Source organism: Oncorhynchus nerka, linkage group LG26, assembly GCF_034236695.1.
Source record: "Oncorhynchus nerka isolate Pitt River linkage group LG26, Oner_Uvic_2.0, whole genome shotgun sequence".
Taxonomy (NCBI): domain Eukaryota; kingdom Metazoa; phylum Chordata; class Actinopteri; order Salmoniformes; family Salmonidae; genus Oncorhynchus; species Oncorhynchus nerka.
In genome coordinates this window covers 37,296,976-37,311,464 of record NC_088421.1, presented here as the reverse complement: position 1 = coordinate 37,311,464, position 14,489 = coordinate 37,296,976, and the positions used below count along the sequence as shown (strand labels likewise).

At 44.0% G+C, this 14,489-nt stretch overlaps 1 protein-coding gene across 1 annotated transcript; it reads left to right on the top strand.

Moving 5' to 3' along the window:
• Nucleotides 1-3,278, top strand: LOC115116904 (phospholipid-transporting ATPase ABCA3-like). Its single transcript, XM_065011028.1, has 4 exons — nucleotides 1-169; nucleotides 2,227-2,486; nucleotides 2,555-2,671; nucleotides 2,833-3,278. The coding sequence occupies exons 2-4, from the start codon at nucleotides 2,280-2,282 to the stop codon at nucleotides 3,259-3,261; spliced, it is 753 nt and encodes a 250-aa protein (XP_064867100.1). The 5' UTR covers nucleotides 1-169; nucleotides 2,227-2,279; the 3' UTR covers nucleotides 3,262-3,278.
• Nucleotides 3,279-14,489: the final 11,211 nt, after the last annotated feature.

Sequence of the window (14,489 nt, the reverse complement as noted above, 5' to 3'; positions counted from 1 at the left end):
CAGGTCAGCTACCACCTGCGGTTCAGCTTTAGTCCCCGTAATGCCCCGGCCAAGGAGAAGTCTGAGCTAAACATCAACAATGACTTTGACTGGCACACCCTCAACTTGTTCCCCCTCTTCCAACTGCCCGGGCCCAGGGAGCAGTACGACCTCCAGGGGGGCACGCCTGGTGAGCCTGTACCCTAATTGTAACCCTAAACGTAACCCTTAAGCTTACCATAGCCTTTGTACTCGTGAGGATGTGGGTAATGTCCCCACAATGGAGAATGTTCCTTGTTTTACTATCCTTGAGGGGACTTTGAGGGATTTCCAGCACCCGTGAGAATAATATATGTATATATACATACACACACACACATACACACACACACACACACACACACACACACACACACACACACACACAGTGGGGCAAAAAAGTATTTAGTCAGCCACCAATTGTGAAAGTTCTCCCACTTAAAAAGATGAGAGGCCTGTAATTTTCATCATAGATACACTTCAACTATGACAGACAAAATGAGAAAAAAAATCCAGAAAATCACATTGTAGGATTTTTAATGAATTTATTTGCAAATTATGGTGAAAAATAAGTATTTGGTCAATAACAAAAGTTTATCTTAATACTTTGTTATATACCCTTTGTTGGCAATGACAGAGGTCAAATGTTTTCTGTAAGTCTTCACAAGGTTTTCACACACTGTTGCTGGTATTTTGGCCCATTCCACCATGCAGATCTCCTCTAGAGCAGTGATGTTTTGGGGCTGTTGCTGGGCAACACAGACTTTCAACTCCCTCCAAAGAGTTTCTATGGGGTTGAGATCCGGAGACTGGCTAGGCCACTCCAGGACCTTGAAATGCTTCTTATGAAGCCACTCCTTCATTGCCACGATGGTGGTGGTGGTTGCGTAACAAGTCGTGTATTAAATTGAGAATAGGATGTTGTTGAGATTTGCCCCATCTCTTTGCTCATGGCTCCAGATCCTCCATTTTAGACCCTGCTCTTTTGATTCCCTTCCTCCTTCCTCTTTGAAGCTATGTCAATATTCTGACTCTCAAAAGAGAAAGAGATGATGAACGAGTGATGAGAACTGGCGTTCTGGTGTTCTCTACTGAGCCAGACCTTTGATCTCAAATTAAGTGGCTGTGTTAATGTGTCTCTAATGGGAGATATCAGGGTCATATTTATTAAAGCACACAATGGAAAACATTTACGAAAATGTTTCAGTGTTAAAAAAAAAATTGGTGCCTAATGAATATGGCCCAAGGCTCGCCTAGAGGAAACCATTCCAGTCTACCTGACAATAACCACAAAGAGTTTCAGTCAGAATTCATGAATTTTTAATATGGATTAAAAAGTGTTCATCATTACTGAGGCCTACCTCCTGCCTCTTTAAGCCGTCTATCCCTTCATCAGTTCAGATTATTCAGTGAGTAGCTGTTGTCAGTATATGTTAAAATGAACTTCTGGTGGGGTTAAGGAATGATCTGGTAAAAAGGTCAGAATGAGTCCTCATTTCCTGTTTATCTCCATGGTAATGGAAGAGTGTCATACTTAGAACCAGACGTTTTTTCCCCACCAGTATACAGTATCACATGAACAGGAAAAACAATGGGCCCAAGGTATAGATGCTGAGAATGGGTCCTAGTAAGATGGCGCTGGAGAATGCAGGCAGATGTTTTACGTGGCCCCAGCCAATATTTGTTTGTTGCTTATATGCGTTGTTCGCCGAGTTACGGGAAGATTAAACTGCCAACTACCAAAAACTGTAACATCTTATGCTCCACGGAGTTGTGGCTCAATGACGACAATATTATCATACAGCTGGCTGGTTATACGATGTACCGGAAGGATAGAACATAGGCGTCTGGTAAGACAAGGGGCGGCGGTCTATGTATTTTTGTAAACAACAGCCGGTGCATGATATCTAAGGAAGTCTCGAGCTATTGTTCGCCTGAGAGTTTTCATCTGTATTCTTTGTATCTGTTTACATACCACACAGACTGATGCTGGCACTAAACGCTGAACTGAATGAGCTGTATTCCGCCATAAGCAAACAGTAAAACATGACTTGGGTTTCACAGACTAACATTGTCAGGAGACTTATTAAAGAACCTCCCTAGGCTGTAGCACATGTTTATGCTGATCCATGGGGAGGAGTGCACAAGGGCCCACATTGTGAGAATTGGGATGTAGTTATTCTAACATAACCCGGTTCCTCTCCGTAGGTTACTTCCGCGAGGGCTTCCTGGCTGTGCAGCATGCGGTCAACAAGGCCATCATGCGTTCCTATAACAGCACAGGAGCAACCTGGCTCTTCTCCCACACCCGGGTGGTCCTCCGCCGATTCCCCTTCCCGCCGTTCATCTACGACGTGTTCATCCTGGCCATCCAGAACCAGCTGCCCCTCCTCCTGGTGCTGAGCCTCACCTATACCTCTCTGAACATCGTGAGGGCCGTGGTGCAGGAGAAGGAGAGGAAGCTCAAGGTGGGTGAGGGGGTGGATTACCTGTCAGTCAAACAAACGGTCCATCTCACTCTACTTACTCTCTACAGGAGTACATGCGGATGATGGGCCTCAGTAACTGGCTGCACTGGATGGCCTGGTTCCTCATGTTCTTCCTCTTCCTCGCCATCTCCATGTTCTTCGTCACGCTGCTCTTCTGCATCAAGGTGAGTTTGCACTTTACATAACGGTTATGTTATAAAACGCAAACAAAAACACTTAACTAGTCTTTTCTTTATATTGCTTTGAGGAGGGGAATTATTTTTCATTCAGTGTGTTTAGTATTCATGATGATAATGATGTTCTTTCCTGTCCTGGCCCTTTCTAGGTGAGCCCTAATGGAGCTGTGTTGACCTATAGTGACCCCACCCTGGTCTTTGTCTTCCTGCTTGTCTTTGCCGTGGCAACCATCAACTTCAGCTTCATGATCAGTGCCTTCTTCTCAAGAGGTGTGTGTGTGTGTTTCAAGAGGTTTGTTTGTGTGTGTCTCAAAATGTCTGTCCGACCTTCCATCTGTCTGTTTATTCATGGTTTTCTAAAACCTCTGTCTCAAAATGTCTGTCCGACCTTCCATCTGTCTGTTTATTCATGGTTTTCTAAAACCTCAGCCGTCCTGTGCTATCTGAGAGATGCTCCATTGTGTATAGTATGTTCTGTTACAGTTGAAGTTGGAAGTTTACATACACTTAGGTTGGAAGGCTACCCAAAACATTTGACCCAAATTAAACCATTTAAAGTCAATGCTACCAAATACTAATTAAGTGTATGTGAACTTCTGACCCACTGGGAATGTGATGAAAGAAATAAAAGCTGAAATGATTCTCTCTACTATTATTCTGACATTTCACATTCTTAAAATATAGTGTTGATCCTAACTGACCTAAAACAGGGAATTTCTACTAGGATTAAATGTCAGGAATTGTGAAACTGAGTTTAAATGTATTTGTCTAAGATGTATGTAAACTTCCGACTTCAACCGTAAATGTAGTGTAGATCATATTATTTGACTCTCCTGAGGTTGTTTCGTCTTTCCTCTGAGTGAACAGCAGTAAACCAGCTCCATCAGTCAAATCAAATCAAATGTATTTATATAGCCCTTCGTACATCAGCTGATATCTCAAGGTGCTGTACAGAAACCCAGCCTAAAACCCCAAACAGCAAGCAATGCAGGTGTAGAAGCACGGTGGCTAGGAAAAACTCCCTAGAAAGGCGAAAACCTAGAAAGAAACCTAGAGAGGAACCAGGCTATGTGGGGTGGCCAGTCCTCTTCTGGCTGTGCCGGGTGGAGATTATAACAGAACATGGCCAAGATGTTCAAATGTTCATAAATGACCAGCATGGTCGAATAATAATAAGGCAGAACAGTTGAGCAGCAGCACAGTCAGGTGGAAGTTGAAACTGACATATCAGTGTGACATATCACACAGACATATCAGTGTGGATGACGGATCACCACCTCAAGCTGAACCTCGGCAAGACGGAGCTGCTCTTCCTCCCGGGGAAGGACTGCCCATTCCATGATCTCGCCATCACGGTTGACAACTCCATTGTGTCCTCCTCCCAGAGCGCTAAGAACCTTGGCGTGATCCTGGACAACACCCTGTCGTTCTCAACTAACATCAAGGCGGTGGCCCGTTCCTGTAGGTTCATGCTCTACAACATCCGCAGAGTACGACCCTGCCTCACACAGGAAGCGGCGCAGGTCCTAATCCAGGCACTTGTCATCTCCCGTCTGGATTACTGCAACTCGCTGTTGGCTGGGCTCCCTGCCTGTGCCATTAAACCCCTACAACTAATCCAGAACGCCGCAGCCCGTCTGGTGTTCAACCTTCCCAAGTTCTCTCACGTCACCCCGCTTCTCCGCTCTCTCCACTGGCTTCCAGTTGAAGCTTGCATCCGCTACAAGACCATGGTGCTTGCCTACGGAGCTGTGAGGGGAACGGCACCTCAGTACCTCCAGGCTCTGATCAGGCCCTACACCCAAACAAGGGCACTGCGTTCATCCACCTGGTTCAAACAAATCACACCGTTGGGACTGTAATGAAATGAAATGAAAATGTGATACTACCTGTGGAGCGAAGCGGAATGCGACCGGAATGCGAAAGTTCTATTCAGTAAACGTTGGCTGGCTGTTGGCTAGCTAGGAGTGTCTCCTACGTTAAGGACGACAAAATAGCTGGCTAGCTAACCTCGGTAATTTAAGATAATCACTCTAAGACTACACACTCTAAACTACACAATTATCTTGGATACGAAGACAGCAAAGACAACTATGTAGCTAGCTAATACTACACTAATCAAGTCGTTCAGTTGAGTGTGATAGTTACTACAGTGCTACGGTAGACGGTGAACGTGTTGGGCAGATAGGAGGACGACGAAATACGATAATTACGCAATTATCTTTGATACAACGACGGCTATGTAGCTAGCTAAGAAGAAATTGCTAAGATTAGACAAATCAGACCGTTGTACTATAATGAAATGTAATGAAAAAGTTATACAACCTGCAGACCGAAGGAGACCGAAGCGCGGATGCGACCGGCTCGCTCCAACCCGGAGCTCAGTCTCAAAATCAATCAATAGCGTTTATTCTCGAGAGTACAGATCACGGTACAATTTACAACAGGTTATAAACTAAAAAATGACGCCATAGGTTTTAACTTGGCCTTCCTCAACTCCGATACAATGGCAGTATAGTTCACAAGCCTTTCCACATCGTCCACCACCTGTTAGATCATTTACTACTAGCCCAAGGTCTCTCCTCTCCCTGTGTGGAGATAAGATGTCCTGTAAGGAACACAAGCCTTCCAGCCAGTCTGACGATAACTTCATTCATTTCTACCAAGGAACAGACAGTCTTTGTTCTAATTCTAATTGATTATAATTACACACATTATATTCAGTACTATGATTATAATAAGATTCATACATCCATACAGTAACATAGAAGTATTCTGTTTAGTCATAGGTCTGATTGAAATGTATACATAATTTAATCATTATTCATAAAAAATACCATAACAATTTTATTGCATGACATAAGTATTTGATCACCTACCAACCAGTAAGAATTCCGGCTCTCACAGACCTGTTAGTTTTTCTTTAAGAAGCCTTCCTGTTCTCCACTCATTACCTGTATTAACTGCACCTATTTGAACTCACTTACAAAGCTTACACTTACAAACTCCACTTGCCGTGTTTGGAGGAAGAAGAAGGATGTGTACAACCCCAAGAACACCATCCCAACCGTGAAGCATGGAGGTGGAAACATCATTCTTTGGGGATGCTTTTCTGCAAAGGGGACAGGACGACTGCACCATATTGAGGGGAGGATGGATGGGCCATGTACGCAAGATCTGGGCCAACAACCACCTTCCCTCAGTAAGAGCATTGAAGATGGGTCGTGGCTGGGTCTTCCAGCATGACAACGACCCGAATCACACAGCCAGGGCAACAAAGGAGTGGCTCCATAAGAAGCATCTCAAGGTCCTGGAGTGGCCTAGCCAGTCTCCAGACCTGGACCCAATAGAACATATTGCCCAGCGACAGCCCCAAAACCTGAAGGATCTGGAGAAGGTCTGTATGGAGGAGTGGGTCAAAATCCCTGCTGCATTATGTGCAAAGCTGGTCAAGAACTACAGGAAATGTATGATCGCTGTAATTGCAAACAAAGGTTTCTGTACCAAATATTAAGTTCTGCTTTTCTGATGTATCAAATACATATGTCATGCAATAAAATGCAAATTAATTACTTAAAAATCATACAATGTGATTTTCTGGATTGTTGTTTTAAATTCCGTCTCTCACAGTTGAAGTGTACCTATGATAACAATTACAGACCTCTACATGCTTTGGAAGTAGGAAAACCTGCAAAATCGGTAGTCTCTCTCTCTCTCTCTCTCTCTCTCTCTCTCTCTCTCTCTCTCTCTCTCTCTCTCCCTCTCTCTCTCTCTCTGGACCTGAGCCATAGGACCATGCCTCAGGACTACCTGGCATGATGACTCCTTGCTATCCCCAGTCCACCTGGCCGTGCTGCTGCTCCAGTTTCAACTGTTCTGCCTGCGGCTATGGAACACTGACCTGTTCACCGAACGTGCTACCTGTCTCAGACCTGCTGTTTTCAACTCTCTAATCAAATCAAATCAAATTTTATTTGTCACATACACATGGTTAGCAGATGTTAATGCGAGTGTAGCGAAATGCTTGTGCTTCTAGTTCCGACAATGCAGTGATAACCAACAAGTAATCTAACTAACAATTCCAAAACTACTGTCTTATACACAGTGTAAGGGGATAAGGAATATGTACATAAGGATATATGAATGAGTGATGGTACAGAGCAGCATACAGTAGATGGTATCGAGTACAGTATATACATATGAGATGAGTATGTAGACAAAGTAAACAAAGTGGCATAGTTAAAGTGGCTAGTGACATAAGAATGCAGTCGATGATCTAGAGTACAGTATATACATATGCATATGAGATGAATAGTGTAGGGTAAGTAACATTATATAAGGTAGCATTGTTTAAAGTGGCTAGTGATATATTTACATCATTTCCCATCAATTCCCATTTTTAAAGTGGCTGGAGTTGGGTCAGTGTCAATGACAGTGTGTTGGCAGCAGCCACTCAATGTTAGTGATTGCTGTTTAACAGTCTGATGGCCTTGAGATAGAAGCTGTTTTTCAGTCTCTCGGTCCCAGCTTTGATGCACCTGTACTGACCTCGCCTTCTGGATGATAGCGGGGTGAACAGGCAGTGGTTTGGGTGGTTGATGTCCTTGATGATCTTTATGGCCTTCCTGTAACATCGGGTGGTGTAGGTGTCCTGGAGGGCAGGTAGTTTGCCCCGGTGATGCGTTGTGCAGACCTCACTACCCTCTGGAGAGCCTTACGGTTGAGGGCGGAGCAGTTGCCGTACCAGGCGGTGATACAGCCCGCCAGGATGCTCTCGATTGTGCATCTGTAGAAGTTTGTGAGTGCTTTTGGTGACAAGCCGAATTTCTTCAGCCTCCTGAGGTTGAAGAGGCGCTGCTGCGCCTTCTTCACGACGCTGTCAGTGTGAGTGGACCAATTCAGTTTGTCTGTGATGTGTATGCCGAGGAACTTAAAACTTGCTACCCTCTCCACTACTGATCCATCGATGTGGATAGGGGGTGTTCCCTCTGCTGTTTCCTGAAGTCCACAATCATCTCCTTAGTTTTGTTGACGTTGAGTGTGAGGTTATTTTCCTGACACCACACTCCGAGGGCCCTCACCTCCTCCCTGTAGGCCGTCTCGTCGTTGTTGGTAATCAAGCCTACCACTGTTGTGTCGTCCGCAAACTTGATGATTGAGTTGGAGGCGTGCATGGCCACGCAGTCGTGGGTGAACAGGGAGTACAGGAGAGGGCTCAGAACGCACCCTTGTGGGGCCCCGTGTTGAGGATCAGCGGGGAGGAGATGTTGTTGCCTACCCTCACCACCTGTGGGCGGCCCGTCAGGAAGTCCAGTACCCAGTTGCACAGGGCGGGGTCGAGACCCAGGGTCTCGAGCTTGATGACGAGCTTGGAGGGTACTATGGTATTGAATGCCGAGCTGTAGTCGATGAACAGCATTCTCACATAGGTATTCCTCTTGTCCAGGTGGGTTAGGGCAGTGTGCAGTGTGGTTGAGATTGCATCGTCTGTGGACCTATTTGGGCGGTAAGCAAATTGGAGTGGGTCTAGGGTGTCAGGTAGGGTGGAGGTGATATGGTCCTTGACTAGTCTCTCAAAGCACTTCATGATGACGGAAGTGAGTGCTACGGGCGGTAGTCGTTTAGCTCAGTTACCTTAGCTTTCTTGGGAACAGGAACAATGGTGGCCCTCTTGAAGCATGTGGGAACAGCAGACTGGTATAGGGATTGATTGAATATGTCCGTAAACACACCGGCCAGCTGGTCTGCGCATGCTCTGAGGGCGCGGCTGGGGATGCCGTCTGGGCCTGCAGCCTTGCGAGGGTTAACACGTTTAAATGTCTTACTCACCTCGGCTGCAGTGAAGGAGAGACTGCATGTTTTCGTTGCAGGCCGTGTCAGTGGCACTGTATTGTCCTCAAAGCGGGCAAAAAGTGATTTAGTCTGCCTGGGAGCAAGACATCCTGGTCCGTGACTGGGCTGGGTTTCTTCTTGTAGTCCGTGATTGACTGTAGACCCTGCCACATGCCTCTTGTGTCTGAGCCATTGAATTGAGATTCCACTTTGTCTCTGTACTGACGCTTAGCTTGTTTAATAGCCTTGCGGAGGGAATAGCTGCATTGTTTATATTCGGACATATTACCAGACACCTTGCCCTGATTAAAAGCAGTGGTTCGCGCTTTCAGTTTCACGCGAATGCTGCCATCAATCCACGGTTTCTGGTTTGGGAATGTTTTTATCGTTGCTATGGGAACGACATCTTCGACGCACGTTCTAATGAACTCGCACACCGAATCAGCGTATTCGTCAATATTTCCATCTGACGCAATACGAAACATGTCCCAGTCCACGTGATGGAAGCAGTCTTGGAGTGTGGAGTCAGCTTGGTCTGACCAGCGTTGGACAGACCTCAGCGTGGGAGCCTCTTGTTTAAGTTTCTGCCTGTAGGCAGGGATCAGCAAAATGGAGTCGTGGTCAGCTTTTCCGAAAGGGGGGCGGGGCAGGGCCTTATATGCGTCGCGGAAGTTAGAGTAACAATGATCCAAGGTTTTACCACCCCTGGTTGCGCAATCGATATGCTGGTAAAATTTAGGGAGTCTTGTTTTCAGATTAGCTTTGTTAAAATCCCCAGCTACAATGAATGCAGCCTCCGGATAAATGGTTTCCAGTTTGCAAAGAGTTAAATAAAGTTCGTTCAGAGCCATCGATGTGTCTGCTTGGGGGGGGATATATACGGCTGTGATTATAATCGAGGAGAATTCTCTTGGAAGATAATAGAGACAGCAGGAGCGGTAAAGATACTCTCAATGATCGGACATGAAAAGCCAACTGACATTTACTCTTGAGGTGCTGACTTGTTGCACCCGCGATAACTCACCGCGCACCAGCGACTCCTATGGCGGGCCGGGCGCAGTGCGCGCTAAACAAGGTTGCCAGGTGCACAGTGTTTCGTTCCGACACATTGGTGCGGCTGGCTTCCGGGTTGGATGCGCGCTGTGTTAAGAAGCAGTGCAGCTTGGTTGGGTTGTGTATCGGAGGACACATGACTTTCAACCTTCGTCTCTCCCGAGCCCATACGGGAGTTGTAGCGATGAGACAAGATAGTAACTACTAAACAATTGGATACCACTTGGGGTACAAATTGGGGGAAAAAAGGGGTACAATTCACACACAAAATATATATATATATATATATATATATATATGTTTTTCATGCTTTTGTGTGCGGGGCACTGTCCTCAGATAATCGCATGGTGTGCTTTCGCCATAAAGCATTTTTAAAATCTGACACAGTGGCTGGATTAACCTGTTAGTACTCTAGGGGCAGTATTTCATTTTTGGATTAAAAGGACTGCCCGTTTTAAGCGCAATATTTTGTCACGAAAAGATGCTCGAATATGCTTGGAATTGATAGTTTTGGAAAGAAGACAGTCTTACGTTTCCAGAAATGCAAAGATTTTCACTGTGAGTCCCTTAGAACAAATGCTTCGGGCAAAACCAAGATGTATGACCGACCAGGAAATGCACAGGATTTCTGAGGCTACGTTTTCCATGATCGCCTTATATGGCTGTGAATGCGACAGGAATGAACGGACTCTTTCTCTTGTTTCCCCAAGGTCTCTGCAGCATTGTGACGTATTTGTAGGCATATCATTGGAAGATTGACCATAAGAGACTACAATTGCCAGGTGTCCCTCTTGGTGTCTGCGTGGCAATTGGTGCGCAAAAATCAACTCCCAGTATTTTTCCAGTCACTTCTCAGAAAAAGCAAGATACAAGGACGGTGCTTTCAATGGAGAGAAATATGACAAACCACCTTCAGGATTGATTCAAACAACGTTTTCCATGTTTCAGTCAATATTATGGAGTTAATTCGGAAAAAAGTTCGACATGTAGGTGACTGAATTTTCGGTTAGTTTCGGTAGCCAAATGCATAGTAACAAAAGGGAACGATGTGTCCTACACAAGAATCTTTCAGGAAAAACTGGACATCTGCTATGTAACTGAGAGTCTCCTCATTGAAACATCTGAAGTTCTTCAAAGGTAAATTATTTTATTTGATTCTTTTGCTGGTTTTTGTGAATATGTTGCGTGCTAAATGCTAACGCTAATGCTAAGCTAGCTATCACCACTCTTACACAAATTAGTGATTTTCTCTGGTTCTAAAGCATATTTTGAAAATCTGAGACGACAGGATTGTTAAGAAAAGGATAAGCTTGAGAACAGGCATATTTATTTCGTTTCATTTGCGATTTTTTAAAATCGCTAACGTTGCGTTATGGTAATGAGCTTGAGGCTGTAGTAACGATACCGCATGCGGGATGGGGCGTACTATCAGGTTAAAAATAAACTAAAGTTAAGCTTTATTTTGATGTATAACACTTTTATTTTCATGAATGTTAAATATTTATATTTCTGTAATTTGAATTTCGCGCTCTGCAATTTCACCAGATGTTGTCGAGGTGGGTCGCTAGCGGCTCGCCTGCGCTAGAAAGGTTAACTTTTTAGGGGAGAGGAGAGGCACATGAAAGAGATATTAATTATAACCTTTTAGGGATAGGGGGCAGCATTTTCACTTTGGATGAATTGCGTGCCCATAGTGAACTGCCTCCTACTCTGTCCCAGATGCTAATATAGGCATATTATTATTACTATTGGATAGAAAACACTCTGAAGTTTCTAAAACTGTTTGAATTATGTCTGTGAGTATAACAGAACTCATAGGGCAGGCAAACTTCCAAACAGGAAGTGGAAAATTCTGGGGCTGGTTGATTTTCAACTCATCGCCTATTCACATCCCAGTAAGATATGGATCTGTTCGCACTTCCTACGCCTTCCACTAGATGTCAACAGTCAGTAGAATGTGGAATGAAGCCTCTAGTGTGATGTGGGCCCGGATGGCAGCTATTTGAGTCAGTGCTCTGGCAGAATGCCAATTCCTGGTTATGCTTATTACTCATGATATCGCCATGCGTTCCATTACTCTGTAGACAAAAACGAATGCTCCGGTTGGAACGTTATTGGATATATATGATAATAACATCCTGAAGATTGATTCTCTACTTAGTTTGACCAGTTTATTAGACCTGGAATATAACTTTTTGTCCGAGTTCGCCTGGACCACCGCCAGCTTTTGGACATGTGAACTAAACGTGCTAGCAAAAGTAGCTAATTGGACACTAGTAATGGACATTATCGAACAAAACAACAATGTATTGCAGAACTAGGATTCCTGGCACTGCCTTCTGATGAAAGATCATCAAAGGTGAGGGAATATTTATGATGTAGATTCGTATTTCTGTTGACGCCAACATGGCGGAGAAATATTGTTACTTCTGAGCGCCGTCTCAGATTATTGCATGGTAAGCTTTTTTCGTAAAGTTTTTAAAAAATCTGACACAGCGGTTGCATTAAGAACAAGTGTATCTTTTAATTATATGTAAAACATGTATCTTTTCGTCAAAGCTTATGATGAGAATTTCTGTTATTTGACGTAGCTCTCTGTAATTACTCCGGATATTTGAGGCATTTCTGAACATGGCGCCAATGTAAACCGAGATTTGTGGATATAAATATGCATATTATCGAACAAAACATAAATGTATTGTGTAACATGATGTCCTATGAGTGTCACATTCTGACCTTAGTTCTTTTGGTATGTCTTGGTTTTAGTATGGTCAGGGCGTGAGTTGGGTGGGTTGTCTATGTTCCTTTTTCTATGATTTGGGATTTCTGTGTTTGGCCTGGTATGGTTCTCAATCAGAGGCAGCTGTCTATCATTGTCCCTGATTGAGAACCATACTTAGGTAGCCTGGTTTCACTTTTGAGTTGTGGGTGATTATTTTCCGTGTCAGTGTTTGTTCCACACGGGACTGTTTCGTTCACTTGTTTCAGTTTCGGTTGTTATTTTGTAGTTTAGTGTTCATGTAATTAAAGTATCGTTATGGACACCTACCACGCCGCGCATTGGTCCTCCGATCCTTCCTACTGCTCATCTTCGTCTGATGAGGAGGACAATCGTTACAATGAGTGTAATCTGATCAAATTAATCACTAACCTTTGATAATCTTCATCTCTAATTCTGCTTTTGTGACCATCTTTGGCTGGGAAAAATGGCTGTGTGTTTTTTGGATTTGGTGGTGATTTAACGTAAATATATGTTGTGTTTTCGCTGTAAAACATTTTTTAAATCGGACACGATGGGTAGATTAACAAGATGTTTATCTTTCATTTTCTGTATTGGACTTGTTAATGTGTGAAAGTTAAATATTTCTAAAAAAATATTTTTGAATTTCCCACGCTGCCTTTTCAGCGGAATGTTGGGGGGGGGGTTTCGTTAGTGGAACGTGTGTTCAAGACAGGTTAGACAAATAAAAATATATTTTATATTCTTCATATTTGCCACCCTTTGCCTTGATGACATCTTAACACACTCTTGGCATTCTCTCAACCAGCTTCACCTGGAATGCTTGTCTTGAAGGAGTTCCAACATATGCTGATCACTTGTTGGCTGCTTTTCCTTCACACTGAGGTCCAACTCATCCCAAACCATCTCAATTGGGTAGAGGTCAGGTGACTTTGGAGGCCAGGTCATCTGATGCAGCACTCAATCACTCTCCTTCTTGGTCAAATAGCCCTTACACAGCCTGGAGGTTGGTTTTGGGTCATTGACTTCTTGAAAAACAAATGATAGTCCCACTAAGCGGAAACCAGATGGGATTGTGTATCGCTTCAGAATGCTGTGGTAGCCATTGTCATGACGTGGCCCTCTTTGGGGATAGCGAGTACCATCCCCCTTTCTCTGCACCATCCCCCTCTCTCTCACCAACTCTCTCTTCCCCCGACACCCAGGCTCTGTTATCGCAGGTCATAAATTCCTAGAGGAGTCTCTCTCCTCATCGCCAGACAGTATATAGAGAAGGTTTCACAGGGGAACCAAGGAACCTATTCTCCATGGAACTTGAGAACTGAACAATATTTTGGAGAATGTGTACACGGTCGGGGGAGAATACAGCTATGACCGGTCCATTTCGTTTAATGTTTGTGTAACTCATGAGAGACAATAAAGCCACATTACCAGAACTCTGTTTATACAAGAGTCTCCGTTGTGGGGCTTGCATCTAATTGTTGTATAAAATTAATGAGTAAAGATTAAACTATTTGTGAAATTATGTAATGTGATTTTAAACTATTTAATGAAGGAAACTCCAATTCCCTTTGGCCCGCCCCATGAGCACAGACAATCATCTGGCATCATGGGACACCCCTTTCCTAGGTTCTGGATATATCCCCCACCTTGGGAATTTCCCAGTAGACCAGTACCTCGATCACAGAGGGAGATAAGGTATGAGTAGAGACCATGGATTCCTCGTTGCTGAATTCTTAACCATACCACGTGGTTAAACTCTGAGACTATCGATACTGACAGAATAAGAGCAAATCTTTGATACTAATTACTAGTCTGCAGCTAGGAATTCTGTCCCATTGAACGCGAAAACCGACAACCGCCGAAACATCTATTCTATAAGAACATTTCTGAATGTTACTCTAAAGTATTCATTCTAACCAAAGACTCCAGGGACGCAGAGAGATGGGCAGATGAACTTCAACAGAAAGAAGGACGATTCCAACAGAGATCATGACGACACACTGAGCGTAAATATATATATTGATTGCAATTATTCCCGAATGAGTGAGCGTTCATGTGCAAAGGATTAGCATTTCAATTGTTATAATTATCAACCGTGTAGTGTCTTTTGTCTTTCGCAACCTTCTCAGTCCCTTTGTCTACCAAGTCGCCATACCGGTTTAGCCCACTAGGGCACAT